Raw genomic sequence first — 22,285 nt, forward strand, 5'->3', positions numbered from 1 at the left:
ACTTCTAGTGTTCAGTGAAATGTGCTGGAGTTATGATGACAAATATCTCTTAGTTTGTTGTCAGATTTTATTTTTAGTCAAATATATAACATATTTACATATTTTAGACATATCTTTGGCTATCACGTAGTGTATTTTGAAAAAATGGTTCTGTAATGTTTTTCATTAACCATAGACTTAAATAATCAACTTACCTGTATCATGATGACTTAAACATTTACAGTAATGATTAATGGAGGCACTTTCATAGACATTTTTATTTCCGTACTTCAAGACTCATTCAAGTGTCCATGGCTAATGATTCAAATATTTGCTGAAGAGCTGTTTAAGCCAGTTTCACTGTGAGATGCACTAAACACATGACATATAGTTCATCTTGGCTCATTACGGATGTTAATTGTTTTATTGATCTTTTGAAAGTAATTAAATCTCTGGTTACACTTGATTTAAATATGACATTGGGTATTCTACTGTAATGGTTGATTCCTAGTCTTCTAATGTGGGATATTGCAGCAACAATTTTATTTTGGACTTTGTCATTAAATTTGTGTTAATTTTTCATAAAATTATTTAATTGCTTAAATATATATCTTGCCACAATAAATAAGAAAAATGCAAGTGATGAATACAACATCCTTGTAGAATCGCAGCGATAAATAATGTCTTTAAAGTCTCATGTGATGCCTCCCACCAACACGTGCCTAAGAGTTCTGCATAGATGTGATAGGTCGCCCTGTGATCCTTCGGCAGGTCTCGCCTGGTACACTACTTTACTTTGTCACTCGTGCAAGTTTTCTCCTAAATAATAGCTCCATCTTAAATATTTCAGTAGTGTGGTAGCAGGAAAAATGATTTTTTTTTTTAAATAGGATCTGAATGTTGGATTTTTTTCTTTTTCTGTAAGATTATTAATAATTAGCAGACAATCTGCGTAACTAAAGTGGAGCCTCTTGAATGGACTGATGAAACTCAGTTGGCTGAATTACATGAGAAATTAAAAATTTCTATATTTTTTATTAAATTTTTATGGTAAATGTATTGCAATCTCTTGCCCAAGATATTTCATGCACAATCAAATTCAACCTTATTTTCTGATTAGGATGGTGGTTGTACTATATATACATATACACTCCACTGAATTTTGTTCATGCATTCCATCCTGGAGACATCCATAAGATTTTTTATGCTGTACAGTAGTTTAACCGTCTCTAGTCAAGAGAAAAGAATTTTTTTTTATCATAATTTACATTAAAACTTGATTATTATTCAAGTACAGAAAATAAGTCACAATAGCGTGGAGGAAATATATAACACAACCCGTACATATGAAATGAAAGTGATGATGTTTTTGCTATGTCGGACTCTTATCATAGCATAACAAGATTAAGAACCCACGAGAGATTGAAACGTAATTTCTTTAAATTTCATACGTGTGGATTGTAATTATTATTATTCTAGCTTTATTTGTGGTTCATTATTTTGTGTTTCACATTCCTCATTAAGTTTCTAAAAATATGCTTTATTTGTTCCACTTAGCATTAGTATGGTTTAGTACAATTCTGTATTTTCCTTGACAATCATTAATGGTTTTATTGATCTATTTTAGCCACAGATATTATGTTGGATCTGATATTCTTTTTAATTATTAAACCACTTACAAAGGCAGCATTTAAATGTTTATCTGATTATAAGGAAATAATGAGGTTGTGTTAGGTATAACAAAGACTAAAGCATAACTAAGCTAGTTACAGTAATGTTAACAAACAAATTCCATAATATTTTCTTTTGTCTGTAAACATGTATCTGTAACCAGGCACACTTTGGATCTGATAATTGTTATTGTGTAAAAAAAAATGCTACAATTTATTTTGATATGCCATGCAAAATTGTCTTCTGTTTGTCGTGTTTATTTATCTTGCGTCATTTGTAGTGAAACTCAAATTAATTCTTAATCATCATCTCTCATTGCCTCAGATTTGTTGTGTTTTGTCTCTGTATTTGTATATGCGAGCAATTTTTTTTTATTTTATATTTATTGAATACTTATTATTTAAATCATAAACATTCTTGTTATTTAAATCATAAGCATTCTTATTAACGGTACATAAAATATATTTATGTATTAGTGGAGAGAGCAGAGGTGGGTAGTATTAAATGAAGAGATTAATGATGGGCTTACATTTAATTTGTCTTGTTCATCATGAATTATACACGTACATAGCCACTAAATAGAAAAGGTTGTCCCATTTTTACAAAGAAATTGACATGCTATAGTAGTTCATTACAAGATATATTTGTACGGGACTCGAGGTGTGTTCATACTTATTATATATATTGTACTGCCATCTTTAGCCGAGTTATGTGCCATAAATTTTATGAAGAGCATGTCACCGGGTTTTGTGTCTTGTATAATACTAAGAAAGCATGGCTTCTTCACACAATTCTGTTTTGTTTTAACATAAATATTGTCTTCAAAACCCAGCAAGATATACTAATGGCAGTGGATAACTTCTGAGGGCTAGTGCTAGGACTTTGGGGTCTAACTGCAGAGGTCTAGTGCTAGGACTTTGGGGTCTAACTGCAGAGGTTTAGTGCTAGGACTTTGGGGTCTAACTGCAGAGGTTTAGTGCTAGGACTTTGGGGTGTAACTGCTGAGGTTTAGTGCTAGGACTTTGGGGTGTAACTGTAGAGTTAGGACTTTGGGGTCTAACTGTAGAGTTCTAGTACTGGAACTTGGAGTCTAAATTAGCAAAATATAACAAAATTGTTACATTACTTCCAATTGACAATATATATTAATGTTTTTCTTAGATATTATACAATCGCTTAAAAATTACCTGTGAATATTGGCACTTCAGTTAATGTTTATATTCTATAGAAATATATATATTTTTAATCCAAAATCAGCTTTAAAGGTAATTGTAAATTTAACTGGTATACCAGTCCTCTAGAATGCTCTAAAGTAGAGGTTGTGGAATTTATTGTATGTCGTGATTGTTTTATTACAAAATTTCTGTTCAATTGCAGGAATGAGGTCTCATATCTTTTGCCAAACTTCATTCACTTACAGTGAATTTCATACAGGATATAAGTAATATATTGTAGTTCAGCTAGAGATTGAGTTACCAGTTGAACTGAGAAATGTTTAGATTTCATATTGATTTCTTCCTGTTTCTCCATTTTTAAACATTCCATGATTATGTTTTTTATATATCTGCTCTTTACGACGATTCTCATAATTTGAATAATATGGTCACACAATGTTTTATATATTTTAGTGAATAATTAAATTACTTGTTTACCGGTTATATTCCCCGAGACACCACGACGGCTTGAGGATCATGGTTTGTTTACCTTGAACTGCTCACTGCCCAACACCTCAGCTGTCTCATGTTGTAACCACTCATAGAGGCACCTCTCAGTAGGTATTGCCTCTTGCAATACTTATTGCCTGTTATAGCTACTCATAGAGGCACCTGTCAGTAGATTATGCCTCGTTCAATACCCATTGCCTCATCAGAATAGATATTGGTAGTGCTTATTTTATCAGCACATCTAGGCCAGATAATTTCTTCATAAAATAATCATTTTCTCATGTCTTCCTTTGCATTTGAAGGAATAGACTTTTAGATTTGAACATATTTCAGAGGAGGGTTGTGTTAATTTACCTGAATTATTATTAAGATTGCTATGGCTGGAAAAGGTGTCACGGGGAAATGTGAATATTGGTGACAGAGGTTTATTGAGGCACTGTAGTTTCAGAATAGCTTGTGTTATATGTAAAATAAAGTGATCAAAACAAGAATGTCTTAATATTTTAATACCAGTATAGAGTGGGAATTTATTTCCTTCCTTTTTGGTCTTGTCTCAAATGCTCCTTTCCTCCACGAGTCAATTGTCAGGTATCCAGTTTAATCAAAAGCAAAGTCAAAGCATATAGAATCAGCATACAATGCACCCTGTGAAGTCTGGACCTCCATATAACAGCTCCTCTAACAACTCGCCACATCTGCCCACCAGATTTACCCTCTGATATTTGGATTTCTACAAGATATAATCAGATTCTGGACAGTAACGACAAAAGTCCAGGATGTCAGTTAATAACGTGAAGCCATTTTCATTGATTGTATTTTTTATTTTTTTTTTATAATTTTGCTTTTCTAGGGGGCCTGACAGCTGAGGTGACAATTCTTCGGATTCATAGTCCTGAGGTTCTGGGTTCAATCCTTGTTGGAGGTGGAAACAAATGGGCAGAGTTTCTTCCACCCTGATGCAACTGTTACCTGGGAGTTAGACAGCTGCTACAGTTGGCTTTTTTTTTGGGGGGGGGGGGGGGGTTAACAAAAAAAAAAAAGAGGCTTGGTCGAGGACCGGGTCGTGGGGATGTTAAGCCCAGAAATCATCTCAATATAACCTCTCAAAATAGAGGGGGCTGAACGATGGCTCCCTGTAGCTCAATGCACTAAGGTAGCTCCCCACCTATAAGTCTCATCACTTGTGAGTATTTCATTGCCTACTGAAGACAAGAGTCCAAAACCTGGCCCCCCCCCCCCCCCCCCCCCCCCCCCCAGGGAATTCATGATCACCTTCACTGAAGAAACGAACCCCTAGAAAGGAAGCAAAGCAAAACAGAAAACTGCAAAGTTAACAGAGTAAGCAAATGGCTTGGCAAATGATCCACACAGTACAGTAGTAAGATCATATGCCACCTAGTAACTTATGATCACCACTAGGTGGTAGCACCATGGGAGCTGCCAGCTCTCCATGTCGTTGTTATTGATTTATTGGCGACGACGATCAAGGGATTGGATGCGCCCTGGCCGCCCGATACCGAGAAATAGCAAAGAGGGATGGGGTCCCTATACAGTAATCTCTTCAGGCCACAGACCTTACAATCTTCTCAGGCCACATACTTTACAGTCTCTTTAGGCCACAAACATGACAGATGAAGCGGAAAGTGGATATCATATCGGACATCTTCGTCTCTCGCACCTGCCCCGTCAAGGAGAATGGGAACCGTGAGGCGGGGAATATTTAGCATACGAACAGCACTCTGTAGTCTGATGTGAGCACTATGAAATCGAGGGCAGTGAAGGTGTTCCACTATTCTCCTGGGGTCAGACACCACTAGCGGTATGGGGAATCTATCGGCCGAAGACGATGGAGATGTGCAGCAAGGCAGGTGTGCCCAATCCGGAGACGAGTGATGGCCGTGTCGAGGAGTCGAGAATGATGACGAGTCCATGGACGCAAGGGAGGAGCCCTCCTGGCTCTCCATGTCATGTCAACAGTTGACAGTTAACATTAACATGACATATCACTTGATATCAGATATGTCTGCTCCATGAATCCACAGCTCTTCAGGTCTGATATTTTTTAGGTAAGTGTCGGCCATCCTTTGGACTCTTGACCTGTGGGAGGCCAATGTCTTTTGTATCATTTCTATATTTAGTATTTGCTTCATGTATGTGTACATGCCTCACTTGTTTTGTGGACTTTGGAAACTGTTCACCTCAAGCTCCATGTCCCTAGAGCAGCCCATTCATAGGCACTTGTTTGGTGTTGCCCCCTTCTGACAGGGTTGCTTCCTTGGTGGGTTCAGGTGTTCATACCATAGAGACTGACTTGAAATGGAGGGTGCTTTGCCCTGAAGCAAGGGTCTTTAACTCCTCTGCAAGACTCTGAGGGTGCAGACATTCTGGAGGTGAAGGCTTTTCTTCTCGGTTCTCATATTGTACATGGCAATCTTGTAAGATTGGAAGACCAGTTACTGAATTAAAGCTATAGTTTGGGGAACAATGAAAGATCCCCCTTCTCTCCCAAGCTGAGCTAACACACAAACCAATCTGACGCAAAGCATCAAAATGATGAAGGGTTCAGTGTGAAGCCGACTAACATGCAGCTCGTCTGCAATCCAATTTAGACAGTCTGCCCTATTGAATATTGTGTGTTGGGAAGTTATAATAGAATAACAAATATTTCTCTTTATTTCATTGTGACAGTACATGTGTATTATATATAATATGTAAACTAAGTCTCTTTAATACAGTACTAGAATAAAATGAATAGATTCTCATCACTTACAACCACACAGCAGGAATACACTTCATCAAAATTTCTCTTAATAGCCCAGTTACAATGGATTATTCTGGAGCTGTACATTAATTGATGAACAGTATAGCTCTTAAGGCAATTGAGTAATCAAAAATGTCTCATGTTAAATATAACAACTTGCATTAGTAGGAAGCCATGATAGTTTTTTATATACTGTAGTTATATTAAGGCAAATATAATACAATTTTAAGGCTCAAAATACATGAGGTTTCATACTATAGTGAGTTTAAGGGACTGACTGTATCACTGCTCTTTACAGTCTACTTGGGCAGCTGACTGTATCAGTGCCTTTTACAGTCAACTTGAGCAGCTGACTGTATCACTGCTTTTTACAGTCAACTTGAGCAGCTGACCATATCACTTCTCTTCATACAAATGCACTATTCCCCAACTGGTATGAAATGCAAGTAATGTATGACATTAATTTATTCCCCCCCCTCCCCCCCCCTCGTAAACCTTCTCATGACGACCTTCAATAACAAGAAGATTGTTACTTATGTTGATCTAACTGCAACATGTTATTTATTAATGGTTCACTAAACAAGGATCCCGTAGTTTAATATTCTTAACAGTAGCATGATTTTAATTTCAACATGTTGCAATTGGAAAAATGATTTGCCACTGAAAGAATAAATGGGCTTCCTCTCAAATACTGTATATAAAATATGATTGTGTTGCATTTATATAAAATTGGTTTGTAACAATGTTTTCTAACAAGGCCTCTTGCAAGTACAGTTTAAGAGAAACTTTATTAGTGCCTAGGAGTCAAAATCATAAAAAGCATTTTGTAAACTTTCTTGAATGATCACGTCATTGATCGTATGAAGCAGATGGCACAGCATCTGCTATACCGTCTGGATAACCGTGCCTGTGACCTGGATAACATGGCGTTGAAGACACAGTTCTACCTAACATTTATGAATAAAATTAAAGTCCAATCTTAATACAAGTTTGAAATAAACAATGCATTAAATTTATAATAAATATACTCTTATGTTGATATTAGTATACTAAGAATGAAAATGCAATATTTGAAAAGGTTTTGCAGTGCTACATCTGATGCAGAACTAAAACTGTATGCTCATTAAAATACATTTTGTTTACAATTATACAAATATGATCTAAAATAGTACAGACTAACTAGTTTAGTGTGCATGTCTATATGTATGTGTGTATACATTATATATACTCACATATACATACCATTAAACATTCACTCATTAAACTAGTCTAACAGAAAAGTAGACTTAAAAGTAAATTGTAGAATATACTTTTTTTATACACTAGAGCAGTATATTTCACTTATATTGCACATTGGATGAGCAAGGCAAACACGTAGCCGAGGCTATACTGGCACATACATGATCAGCTGGGACACACACACAGCAGCACATTGCTAGCACGCTTACATCGCCACATTCTTTAAGCACTTACCTATTTCATTGTTAATTGTTGGCTGGTGTGATCAGGAAACACCTGATGTAAGCTATGAAAAAAAACCCTGAGAGATAAACACTAGTTTATCTGGCAAAAGTGATGCGTAAATTCCTTTTATCTGAATTGAAAAGTACAACATTTTGTTACGAATGTACAGTTTAATTAAGGATATTATTATTATTGAAAATATAGACCTGAATATTTCAATATTTGACAAATGGCTTGATACCTTAACATGGATTACCTATGCAGCAGCTAGCAGTGCTGAACAAGCATGGTACAGTTTTTTATATCCCAACACACAAACATGAAATGCATCTGTTGGGTTATTTGTCTTTATCCATGTATTAGCTAAAGACACCCAACCCACACATCTGGAAATAGAGAAAGTGGCGAGGTTTCGGTCCATCTTGTACAATTACTTGATAATAGTCAAGGTCGGACCAAAATATCACAACTTTCCTTCTTATGTATGTGGGTTGAGTATGTAATTTTCAGCCATGTTATTGTAACCTATTTTCTGCACGTGGTACTTTATTGAACATCTACAGTACTTTCCCCTCTGGATGAGATTCTTTCACAGTACTGTACAGTATATCTTACATTTAGATTTGGTTAGATTAATTACATTACATTGCTTTAAAAATCAGCCTTCAAGTGTGTAATTACTTGCCAAATTAGATCTTATTTCATCAATATTGTAGTTAGCCACTATATAAGGCAGCATTTAATAGAGCAGCCAGCTGCCTAAAAATGTCTACTCTTTAAACAAAGCTGCCTAATAAATTCTGCCATCTTAATACAGTATTGTATTCCACATGCTGAATCTCTATACACCACATTATTTTTTGTATCCTAACACTTTTGTTCAACTTTTAACATTCATATATCCAATATTCTTCACCTTAAAAACAGCTATGCTAATATTAAGAAAAACTAAACAATTAAGTCCTCTGGAAATAATAAGCTGCTGTGCAAATTAAAGCATTAGCATTGTGGTAGCTGAAGTGGGGCTGGAGTAATGGGTAATGAGCCACACTGAAAGGTGCCAAATACATGACTGGGAACATGGAAAAGTGAACGCCGAACTCCTCCCCCCCCCCACACACACTAAAAATACAAAATACATAATAGGGGTTATGGCACTGCCAGTGGCAACATCCAACTGGTACAATACTGTTGTGCCGCTTGGTAAGGCATATGCTACATAAATTGATCAAGAGCATTATCATAGGGTATGGCACAAGAACATCTATTGAACTATACTACAGTTTGGTACAATATACATATGAATACTATGACAGTATGATATAATATGCTCAAGTAGGAGCCATTAGTGCTGACATATATTTCAGTGTTACCAATTATATACACCCTAATGCATTCTGTTTATTGAATTTCATTTTTTGTTTTAATTTGGCTATCAGGATGTAAGGCTACATTAATGCATAAATTCTTCAGTAAATAACAACTATTCATATGCCATAATCCACAGAGCTGGACTTCATGTTTGAAAACATTTTGATATTGTACCAAAAGCTGTGAAAGTAAAAATTCCAATAGTCTTGAAATAACATAATCCAATGCAATTACTGGCAATTTTTAACTGGAGGAAGTATTTATTTTATAAAATACTAGGACCACAATTATGTACTGTATGTCTAATACAAGGTTCTACAGCATAATACACAGATGTTACAGTAATTGCACAAGAATTCATACTACATTAATCACTTCAGTACTTGCAGTACAGTACAGTACTTTTAAAAGTTATTTTTATATAGCACTAATAAGAGGCTAAAACCTTAACTAATAATTCCTTATTATAGTAATATTAAGTCGTTTCTTAAAATATACTTTCAACATTTTACTTAATTTCCGAATTTGGCCCATTCATTATCAAGCATCTGTTCCTCCCTCAAACTGCACTATACTTGGCAGTCTGACCAACTCAATTCCCTTTTTAATATAATATGTATAATGTATATACATTTTTGTAACTGATCACCATAGGTAACCAGATTTTTTGTTATATTTCTTTTCATTTAAATCATGCTTGCTTCAGTGATTCTAAAAAAAAACTCGCCAAATCTTGGGAGATAACTAAAGTTGTGTGCTCCAAAATATTATCCAAGATGTGGTTACCTTACATTATAGGAAAATTACAGTACCTAGTAAAGTACAGTACTTAAAAAAGTTATTTTTTTTCCAAATTTGAGAGAGGAAACTTGGTAGGATTATTGAGGCTCTCTAAGGCAAGGTTGAGATCATCCAGCCACCTAACCAGTTACAGTATTAGCCAGATACAATGGTATTTAACCAGTTGACACACACACATCCATTTTAATATCCATAATCACATAATTTTAAATCTTATTCTGTTTAATAGTGCCAAAGCTGTATCTCGTGGGTTTTGATGCAAAGAAGGCATGCTGTCAGAAACACACACACACCCTCCCTTCCCACCCCCACACACACACACACACACACCCTCCCTTCCCACCCCCACACACATACACACACCCACCCTCCCTTCCCACCCTCCACCCCCACCCCACCCCCACACACACACACACACACCCTCCCTTCCCACCCCCCCACACACACATACATAAGAAAAAGAGGTGATATGATCACCACTTAAAAATACCAACAGGAATCGACCAACCTGACAAAGAGGAATTCCTGAAGCCAGCAACATTATGAACAAGAGGACACAGATTCAAGCTAAGGAAACAAAGGTGCCAAAAAAAATTAGAAAAGTTTTCTTTTGCAAACAGAGTGGTAGACGGTTGGAACAAGTTATGTGAGAAGATGGTGGAGGCCAAAACCGTCGGTAGTTTCAAAGTCTTATACGACATAGAGTACTGGGAAGACAGGACACCACAAGCATAGCTCTCATCCTGTAAATACACTTAGGTATTTACGCTTGGGAAATCTCACACGACACACACAAAAAATGCTGCTTCCCTCTAAATATGTAAATAAACAACCATAAATATTTCATAGGAATTTGCTTGCTGTTACTGATGGGTAAGGAAGTCTGTACTTAATGCATGTAGTCTCTAGAAATGCAAGATTTAGAAATATTAATGAAATCCAACTTATAGAGGAGTATATGTGAATGCAGAGTATTCTAATCCTGCTGTGTAGAGTATGTAAACATAATTATAACAGGCTATAAACTGTAGGATAGATCAAAGTACAGTCCATATAACACACGTGTGTGTGATGGAAAAGTGTTTCTATTATCTCCATGAAGGTCTTTAAAATCAACTGAGGAGTTTCGTTACACCTTAAGTCTAACAGAGTTCTAACCTAATTAGTATACATAAGACCAATAAAATCCAATTCTTAATCATGATTGTGGGACATTACAGTGTTGTTGCTTGATACACGTTACCCTTCCATTATGTATGCATTAATATATCTAAGTTCATTGAATCGTTCAGCACAACTCTACTGCAGTGTGCCACCTTCATTATATTTACTTTTTTTGGTTGGAAATTTATGTTTTGTCCTGTTTTTGTTAGGAAGCAACACGGTGGGTGCGCACACGCGTCTCCGGGCAGTCGTGTGCGCAGCTCGGGCTCATTAGAAGATCACCTAAGGTGCATCTGACCAGTGCTGCAATTCCCTTCATTTGATGCATTTTTTAAGATTGCATGCAACCTTAAGAACCTATAATTACCATTAAGACACCAAAAACTTAAGTGAAACCTTAAAGTTAGCTGAGGATGGGGTTAAAATATTATTACAGTGTACAGTATAACCTTATGCTAATATGTACAGAGCAAGGTATTGTAAGGATGCCAACATAATTCTAAATATAACCAATTCATGTTAGTGTTTTAACTGGTGTCATAACAGTTAATGAGATGAATACTATTTGCTTGCTGTATTATTTCTGAACATTTCTAACAGTTATTTTACCATGATTTCATGTAGCTATGATGGAGAGGTTATATTAATGTTATTGTGGCATTCCTCATTACCATACTTGCTATATTAAATGTGAAAGACCTCAGTCGGTGGAGGATCTTCCAAGCCGCGGCCCCATCCCCCCCTCTCTCCAAGTGGGAGGTGCATGGCGTCCTGGGAGATCTCCTCATGTTTTTAGGAAGGTTGTGAAAAGAAATGTGATCTGGCATTACTGTTGCCTTTGTCATACTGGCTTAGTGCTGTACCTTGATTACTTACCATAGCCTGAAATAATTTTGGTTGTCTTTTTTGCATTTATAGTGTTATGTAGAAAACATGTTCGATACTATTATATAGAAAACGTGTTTAATAGTATGTATAATGTAGAAAATGTGTTCAGTTATTTTCAATTGGAATACTGTACTGTAGTGCGCACATCATGGTAACCCCATGAAGTACTGCTAAATAGAAAATATATAAATTATTAAAATTAACTATGGTTTGAATTGAATTTTAAATGCATTTTGTTATTACAGATGGTTATGTGCTTTCTGGATGTCACTTATTTGGATATTCCTGTAATCCAGTCTGGATTTGTACAAATAAAAAAGTGCAATTAACTGGTGAGGTGAGTGGTGTGAATAAAAATGTAAAATAGTCACGAGACAAGTACCTGCCAGGCCTCGCTGCCCAGTAGGGGGTTATGGGTGACAGATGGGCCTAGTTTGCCCACTGACTATGCTGGGGTGCCACTTGAGTGCCTCCTACCCATGTGACATCACAGATTCATGTCTGTTGTATTGATTTGTCGCAAGACAATGGAGTGTTTATTTCATGATTTTGCTGGATATATTGTCAAAATCTAGGAACATCTGTGCACCATGTCAGCTCCAAATACAAGCACTGTCTCAGTGAAAGCTTCTTCAAGCAGTATATGAAAGAGAGAGAGATCAGTGTTGACATTTAAGAAAGTTGAACTGATTGATTAATTGATGAAGATTAAGCCACCCAAGAGGTGGCATGGGCATGAATAGCCTGAAAAGTTGAACTAATTAAGAAGGTGGAGAGTAGAATCCCGAGAAGTGTTGTGTGCGCTGAATATGGCATTAGGAAGAGTGTGCTTTCAGATACTATAAAGGCTAAATCTACCATATTGTACTATTTTTCTAGAAGTGAAAGTGATAAAGCAATATGTAGTACAAAAGTAGCAAGTAAAGCAAAGGCACAAGAGTGTTAATAATGCAGTGTAGCAGTAGTACTAGCAGAAGCATAGACAAAAAGCCAGTGGCAGGCTGGCTACTCATGGAAAAAGCCTGTGAATTTTTCACACTTCGGTGAAAATTCCTGAACAGTGTTCACACACTGATGGATGCTCAAAAGCTTTAAACTCTGCCATGGCATTAGGTACATTAGAGTACATGGTAAAAGGTTACACAGGAAAGGAAAAGGATCCTCTCGGACATAGGTTTGAATCCTCATCACAGCCCTTGTGGATTTGTTCATGGTGAAAGGTGGTCTGCTGATGATGATGGAGCAGAAAAATATTTAAGTAAATTTATAGAGATGGTGCAGAAAAAAGGTTTATCCCCTGAGTAAATTTATAATGCAATTGAGACTGGTTTGTGCTGGTAAATGTTACCCACAAACACTATTGCTCGGTAATGAAGAGGATCCTTCAAGTGGTTATAAGTAGAACAGAGAATTTCTGTGTTATGCTGTGCTAATGCAGCTGGCAAGCACAAATGCAAATTATATGTGATTGGGATTAGCAAAAACCCCAGGGCTTTAAAACCAACTCGAGACAACTAGGGGTCTTGAGTAATATTTGCTGACTGGTTTAATAAGAACTTTGTACCTGAGGTGAAGAAGCACCTCAAAAGTGTTGGCCTCCCGCGTGCAAAAATTGTACTGCACCTAGATAATAGTGCAACGAATCCACGAAGTGATGAGGTAATAAATGGCAATATCATTAGTGGGTTTACTGATCCAACTCGTGGAATAAGGGATAATTAAGAATCTTGAACACTACTATAGGAGGATGTTTGCCAGATGTTTCAATAATTAGCCTGGAATAGTTAAGGACTTTATTAACACTTTCGCGCTATCTGAACGCGCCGGCGCGTCCGGTTTCGTCTAACGTAAACGCATAGTGGACATAAAGTTATGTCAACTTTTAAAATATTTGTATAAAATTCAATTTTTATCCGATTTACTTTGGGTTTGTTTTAAACTGCGCGCTATGAGGCTCTCTTTCTCACCACTAGGCTGCATGGTACAATAAGTTCATGAAAGGTGTGGATAACTTCGATCAAATGGTATTTTGTCTTAAACGGGTTGCAGATGGTTGACTTTAGCCGTTTATACTGGTAATGCTTCCCCCATATCATGTATTATATGCATATGTCTGTTTAGGGAATTTTATTCCAATCAATATACAACCAAAAATAACTGTGTGCAACAAGTATAAACTTGACAAACATAACAAAAGTAAAAACATTTCGTGTGTGTTTGACGCTCACTGATATGTTCCAGCGTTGTTTTATATTTGGCGCTATTCTAACTTACGCTTTGTTGATATTTTTTACCTATGGGCACATAGAACATTCTATTGCGAACACATTGACACAAAAATGAATGACGTACATAGAAAATTAATGTCATGAGAGTGAAATAAGTATAAACTTTCAAAGCGCCGTGCGTCGTCCCGTCACCGATACCGGGTAACAATTTCACCACTTCCCACACTCTTGCGGGCGGGCCGCAATCATTATTCTACGCTTGTATTCATATCACAGTGTTAGGAATTTAATTGCGAGTCCATTGATACCAAAATTAACGCTGTAGAACAAGTGTGGAGGTGATTACAATCCCAAGAGTAAAAACATTTGGTTGCTGATGGGTGCTCACGGCGAGTCATCTTCGTAGTTATTTATTTGGTGCTGGTATCCCTATACGTTTCGTGACTTTTTTTTACTGATGTTCTTCTAGAGAATTTTATTGCGAACACGTTGGTACCAAAATGAAATACGTAGCATGAGAACTAAGGTCAGAAGAGTAAAAAGAGTATACACATTTTTGTTTTTACGCTTAAGCGATAAAAACGCAGCGCGCACATTCGGTTGGCTGAGTGACCTTTGCGGAGAGCGCGAAAGTGTTAAAGTCTACACAATAAATTCAGCCATCTGGACTATTGCTAGTGCATGGGAAGAAGTAAACCTAACAACACTAAAAAAACAGCTGCAGAAAACTTTGGCCTACATTGGGTCTGTTTGCTAAGGAAAATAACAAGGCCAATTTTAAAGGATTTGGGCCCAGAAAAGTTAGTGAGAAGAAAAAATTAAGAGAAGATCTCCTAACGCATGTTAGAGGAATTAAGTCCGCAGAACTGAAAGCCGAACTGATGACAAACACTAGAAGATAACATAGATAAGTGGAAATATTATGATGATGAAGCTTCAACCTTTCAAAACATGACTGATGACAGAATTACAGATTTGGTTTCAGAAAAAAGCCAGAGGATGAAAATAATGATGAGGAAGTGTTAAAGGGAAAAGGTAACATGGAAAAGTCCAGAAATCTTTATAAGGCATTTTTGACTTTATGAAAACAAGTAAGAGTGAGTTTAACACTCTGGAGATGATGAGCCAGTACAATTTATATAAGTTGTTGTTTTGCAAACAATAGTGAAGGGAATGAAGTAAATTTCAATTGAAGACCATTTTGCAAAAGCTTCCAAGAAACCTCTCATTGGACCACCTGTACCTGACTCATCATATTATAACCCAAACACATCAACATCTGAGGCTACCTCATCACCATTAATCTCAACTTCAGTCAATCCAACTATCAATATCCACCAGCAGGTCTTCCATCTAAATAACAATGCACCATCAACAATAATCTTCAAGTTAACAAGCAGATCAGAACTTCTTATGTTGGTGAGTACAAACAAAATACTGTTGAACTTTTGCCATAAAATTGTCCAATGTTTTCCCCCCTAGACTTTCAGGATGATGAACCACTTACTTGGACACAACAAGTTACTCGTTCAGTCTCGGTCTCGAGGTATCGGAAAAGTATGTGGCCATCTCCATTTTCCATGGATTAGAGTTGGTTAAGTTTAGTACACAAAGGTTGTAATCTGTCAATTGACTAGACACACCCAACATACTCTGTATGACCTTCTACCATAGAGCAGACTTTCCAGAAATATGTTTCCAAAGTTGTCTTCAATCAGAATCATGTGTGTAACTGGTGGTGGAAATCATCAAAGCAAGACACTGGAAATGGCCAGAAGATGACATAATGGCACATCATGATAGTGGAAATTACCAGAGTATGACAATGGAAATGATAGTATAAAAGTGGAAATTATCAGAGTACATGACAGAAATGATCATAGCATGAAGATGAAAATTATCACAGCATGATACAGTAGAAATAATTAGAGCATGACAGCGGAAATGACCAGAACATGACTCGGTGGAAAAGATCAGATCATAACATGCTGGATATGATCAGAGAAAGCACACTGGAAATGATTAGAGCATGACAGTGGAAGTGATCAGACTTATAATGGCAGCCACTGAAACACGATATATTGGAAACTACTAGATCATGATCAGTAGTGTAAACGAATAACAGTGGAAATGAACATATAATGAACATATAAATGAACTAATAGAAATGAAAAAACAAAGATTTTATTTTTAAACCTTAGGTTAGTCCTGAAACTGCATCACATTTCATTACTAAAGTTTCAAGTTGATATTTCTAGAAATTTGTTAATGTGTTAACATGTACATGTTTTGGTAGTACAGTACAGTCAGGTTTGTTCTCGACACAGTCGAGAATTCCGGGTTCGAATCCCGGGCAGGACAGAAATGGTTGGATGTATTTCCTATCACCTAATGCTCTGTTCACCTAGCAGTGAGTAGGTACTCAGGAGTTAGTCAGCTTGTTGTGGGGCTGCATCCTGGGCGGGGTCAGTAATTTGATCTTAGGGGGGAGGGGGGATCTCGATATAAGCCTAATGTGTATAAATACACTGGCTGCATGTCTCCCCAACACAGAGTTATTCTTATTTACTGTATGTGAACACATCCATGTGAAAGCTTGATATACAAACTAAAATATGAAAAAAGTGGCTTTAAACTGTTAACTGTTTTTTTACGTAAATAAAAGCCAGATTTGTTTAGAAGTTAGTTACATTAAAATATACTTTTGTCAATGTCAATTAAAACACTCCCTGCTAATTTTTTAGTTCATGTAATGGAATCGTAAATTATTAATATACAGTATGTCAATTTCATTCACCTGGGATGTATGGGTCTCGAATCGTGGGCCCATACTTACGTGTGGGGTCCACAGAATACGTAATGATACCACGGATAATGATACCTAATGGCACCACGGAAGACCTAATGATATTGTCCACGGGGTTATTTCCACGGAAGTGTGGATGGCAATTTATATGACATGGACGTGAGTCAGTAATTCCTCTGGGCTTTAGTAGTAGTCGGGGAAAGCTGAAAATTCCTGTTTGGCAGCAGGATGCTGCTTCTGGAAGCTTTCCTTTTTTTAAGACTACTCATAGCCCAGTCGGTAGAGTGTCGGCCTCACACACTGTATGGGTCTAACAGTTCGAGACCCATACAACCCAGGTGAATGGATTGTTTATTTCCTCTGAAGTGTGGATGACAATTTAATATATTTCAACTTTCTTTTGACCTCACAACATGACAAGTGGTAACGCGTTAAAGACACGTATAGATGAGCACCTCCAGCATTGACCTTTTTAAATGGAGGATTTATTGGGACTCAAACAGGACAAGGGTCAAGTAGTTTTGAACAGGATCAACTAAATGGGGAATACAAATTAAATGAATGGGACTAGGATCAAGTACTGTGTCTGGGATCTTGCTGAATGTCTTAGTAGGGTCAAACACTTGGCCTAGACCCTAAAACCAAAACATATACAGTGCATGGAATTAAAATGTGAACTGGATTAATTTTAATTATAAAATTAAGCTAATTACATTTTATAGTGTGAGTGAGATTAATACAAAGTTAATGTTCAAATGATGTAGATCAGGATAAAGTTAACTGACTTAAATATAATGAATGGCATTAAAACAAAAACTCGGAATGACCTGATAAAAGTGGAAAAAGTGAGCAAGATATAGTAGAAATGGGGTTGGCAAGTCTCTAGATGCTTATTGGTGAGGACTGAGCTAGAGACACTGGTCAAGAGTCTCAGGGAGTGTTGACAGGGAGAGGTGAAGGTATGACTTGAGCTGTTAGACTTGTGTTGGTTTACAGGAACGATGAAGTGTGAATTAAGTACCACGACAAATTCTAATCCAAAATACCTCATCATTGCTCATCAACTAACATCTAACTGGCATGTCTCATCTTCAGCAAGGCAGTCATCAACCTACACTCCTTTTTATCAAATTTTATTCACTCCAAGATTCTTCTGCCTTACTTCATTAGCTTCAAGATCATTCCTCAAACAATAATATTTTTATTTGGAGGAAATATATAAACATTAATTCTGAAAGGAACTTTGGATGATGGATTGGTTGTGATATATAGTTAATAAAATATTTGTTCATGGTAAAAAGAGCAGCAGAGAGTTACCATGAGCCCAGATTACATGTATACTCCCACAGCACACTAGACACTCAGGACTATGCACTTGCGGCAGTCAAGAATCATGTGAATAGATATACTTGCCAGTCACTATACACTCTGCAACAACCATATGCCGAAGGAGTACCTTCTATCCAGAGATACATGCAGGGTATGCATTACACACCATACCTGTCGAATGCCTGTTGATGATTCCGAGGATCAATGTCCCCGTTGCCCAGTCTGTGGCCAAGCCTCCTGGTTGGTAGTCTAGTCAACCAGGTCGTTTGATGCGGCTGCTTGCAGCCTGGTTGATCAGATATCCTGAACGTGTTTTGCCACATTCATACACTGAAGAAACACTATGTTCAGGAAATGCCATACACCCAGGGAACACCACACACACAGAAAATGTACTCAACACCAGAGAAGGGATTCACTCATTGTCATTTACTCACTTGAGAGGTCCATATCATACAATTTGTTAAACAAAAACACAAGATGCACATGATTGCTTTCTCATTATTTATGGTTTGATGTTCTAAGTTGTGCCAGTAAGAAACATGATGTAGATATCCATAACATGCTATGGGAAGCACTACATTATCTACAGAGCTCCTATCTGTTGCCTAACTTATGAGTGTACCAAGGCATTTTAGCGCTTAATCTACATCTTGCTAAGGTATGTTTTGGAATGTGTTTTGATTTGGTTTGAGGGTGTATCTGCCACAGGTAAGTTTGGTAGCCTTAAGTTACCACAACATATTCTCTTAAAATGATAGTGCCTATAGCAACTGTTTGGTTGAAAGTGTAAAAATGGACTGTTGCTACCAATAATGTTCCAATTTTGTACTATTAATTTTGTAGACAAAATATGCTAAAAACCAAACTCAAACATTCCTAGGCCTAGGATAGGCCTAGGAATGGACAGGTTTGGTTAAATTATATTTCAAATTTTTAGAAAGTCATTTGGGCTTATTCAGCACGGTAATGCAAAATGTGAACTTTTTTGGTCCAAGAGTTTTCTTGTACATTTGACCAAATAGTCCCTATAAATACTACCATTTTAAGAGGATGGTCTGTTTAGGAGTCATTATGCATAACTAATGAACCGGTTCCCTCACAATGTGACTACACACACAAAATAAGGGAAGAAGTTGTAGAAGCCACCTCCATTCACAGCTTTAAGAAAAGGTTCGGCAAAGATATTAATTGTTAGAATAGTGAAGGTTAAACATAACAGTTACAACAAGGGTAGGAGGCAGGGTATAAAGAGCTAGACCTCACTTCCCCGTAATCACTGATAGGTAAGTACTAATAAGTCAGCATGCACACACATACAAGTACCCTTCAAATTCTAATAGCCATAGGTGCAATTCTCTCAGAGCTATGAAATCCCTCATTTGAAAAAAATACCAAGAGTATATTCACAAAAATACTTGAACCTTTTTGTATACTAATATTATATATATATAATATAAAATACAGTATAGCTAATTTGTTCCAAAGGACACTGTTTTGTTCGTTTTGAAAGTTTGCACCTTAATAATTAGTGGTTAATATTTACCAGTTTGCTTCTGATAAATGACCGGTCAACACACCAGACAATTGGAAGCAGTCAAGAGCAGATTAGGTTAATATTGCTACCCCAACAGAGATGACCAGCTTACCATTACCCCAACAGAGACACCTCTGGTGTCCACACTTCAGCTACATTTTGGTGAATAACAAAAATAAGTAGTGCATGATGCCCTAGTGGCAGTGTGGCTTCCCTCTAACTCATCCCCTCCACCAGTGTCCTTGGTGCCTTCTTCAGGAGCCCTTGGTCGCCTTACTGCAGTAAGGCCTACTCTCCAACGAGTTGGCAGGCTCCTTCGCGTTGTCGTTGGGTTCCTTCACATTGTCAATAGGCTTCTTTACATTGTCACTAAGCTCCTTCACATTGTCATTGGGTTCTTTTTTTTCTGCCATCTCGTAGCCTTTGACAACCGTCTCTAGGAGGAATTTTATGGTGATCCTGTATATGTTGTCCATATTGTCGGTGTAACGGTCACCCAGGGTAAGCCGCACCGCCTCCAAGAACGGGTGCTCAATCTTCTGCAAGAAACAGGTAAGGAGTTCAACTATATAACCACACAAATTCGTCATAAATATTTCAGCTACAATTACAAGTATATTATGTAAGTGTGAATAAAATGTTCAGTATGTTTTAAATTATTTCATAATAAGTGTATTAATTTTAAGTGTTTGTGTTAATCTGAAGTGTGTAAGTGTTTGTGTAAGTGTTAATCTGAATTATAAGTGTAATTCAGTATGTTATGTAACAGCCGCACGAATGTAGAATACAAAGTACTGTACTATAATTATACTTGATATTGTCTCGTTCTTCTGTTTATTCATCTCGGGCTCTGATTCTTTAGTCCAGACAGCTCCAGTCCAGTCCGTCCTGTCCTATCATTCTGGTCCTATCACTTCAGTCCTATCACTCTGGTACCAGTTCAGGGGGCCGTGTCCAGAGGGACAGTACCAGAAGAACAGCAGATGGAGAGGTTCAGTGGAATATGACCGAAGGACATGCTATGATTGGCAAAGCAGACCAAGACACACAACTTACCCAAAAATACTCCTTCTTGAAGCCCGGGATCTTGTGATGGGATGCCCCGATTTGGTAGAGGAGGTCGAAGAAAAAGTCGACGTTATCCATGGCCTTGATGCCCTCGTCGATGGAGTTCATGACGACCGTGGCGTGTTCAGCCAGCTCCAAAGACTCTGCTTGTTCATCTCTGGTGCGTAGCTTGTTGAACTTGGTGAACAACCCGATCAGTTCAGCGTTGGTTTCAAATAATCTGCGGAGAGATATATAGTTGTTGAACAGTGCGATAACTGAATATATAATAATACAATATCATAATTACACTTTATACTTGACTGATGACATTCGAACATTTCTCGAACAGTGTTTCGCTGATGACTTCTGTTCAAATCGCTTCTCTCTAAGTGCTTCACCCAGTACTACAAATATAAATAATTGCAAAAAGAGCCTAAACAACTAACCTAGTCTAATTTATGCTTAACTACATGCCAAATTACAACGTTTATCTATATACAAGACAATACAGTACTCCAGCGATCATTCATTTCTAGGCTAACTCGTGTCTGGAATGTGTTCGCCCAACACACTGATATTCGTTAAATCAGGTCAACCGAAAACATAAAGGCTCTGGCACACAGTTGGCTTCTGGCTCATCTTGTTCCTTATATGACAGCTACTTAGTATTAAAGTTAGTTTATTCCTAATATATATTTATTTGATGAGCTTACTATTTGTGTGTAGTGAGCAGGTTTCAGAAGCTGATGTAGGATAACGGCTTCTGTTTGCTTGCACCTTGATCATTGACATTCCTCATGAATCCTGTCCTTAAACACTGGAGATAATGTTTTGTCTTCCAGTGGACCACCGTTATGGTCTCCCCCTTCACCCCCTGTACTAGACAGTTTTCTCGCAGATCAGCCCATGTGGCTCATATACATACAAAAAACATTCCGATAAAGACCAAGCCCAGGAACTGGAGACCCATATACCCTACGACTTCCCTTGGATCAAATGTGGAGAGCATTCAGTTACTTGTAGAGTGAAGCCATATATCATAATAGGTGTCTTGCAGAGGTATGATGTGAATCAAACGTGTTCTCAGAAGTTTCAATCCTGGTTACAAAATCATAATTGTTGCTAGGACTGGGCCCAAGAGTTGGAGCCTCATAATTAATAGCCTTCCTCGGGTCAAATGAGCATGATTTACAAAGATTAGTTAAAGGAATTGAGATGGGAACTTATTATTAGGTTAATGAAAGACCCAAGAGCAGGAAGTTTCTTGTTCCAGCACCCTAGTGTCGCAATCCAGAGGGAAAATGCTTGCTGTATCCAGGGCCACGCCCTGCATTTAAAGAGGTTTTAAAAATGTAATTGTCATGTATTAGAGTGCATTGCATGCATGCATTGTCATCTTATTAGTAACACACACACATTCACTTTTGCAAATAGAGTTGTAGACGGTTGGAACCAGTTGGGTGAGAAGGTGGTGGTGGCCAAAACTGTCAGTAATTTCAAAGCGTTATATGACAGTGCTGGGAAGACGGGACACTACGAGCGTAGTTCTCCTCCTGTAACTACACTTGGGTA

At 37.4% G+C, this 22,285-nt stretch overlaps 1 protein-coding gene across 1 annotated transcript in view; it reads right to left on the reverse strand.

Annotated features, from left to right (window-relative positions):
* Positions 1 to 10,147: 10,147 nt before the first annotated feature.
* Positions 10,148 to 22,285, reverse strand: part of LOC138349490 (neuroglobin-like) — a 90,941-nt gene continuing 78,803 nt past the window's right edge. The window contains exons 2-3 of the mRNA XM_069317173.1: positions 20,720 to 20,951; positions 10,148 to 20,202 (exon numbers count right to left, since the gene is read on the reverse strand). Coding sequence (XP_069173274.1) covers positions 19,918 to 20,202; positions 20,720 to 20,951 — 517 coding nt within the window. The 3' untranslated portion in view covers positions 10,148 to 19,917. The remainder of the gene's footprint in view (positions 20,203 to 20,719; positions 20,952 to 22,285) is intronic.

This window comes from Procambarus clarkii, chromosome 8 (assembly GCF_040958095.1).
Source record: "Procambarus clarkii isolate CNS0578487 chromosome 8, FALCON_Pclarkii_2.0, whole genome shotgun sequence".
NCBI lineage: Eukaryota > Metazoa > Arthropoda > Malacostraca > Decapoda > Cambaridae > Procambarus > Procambarus clarkii.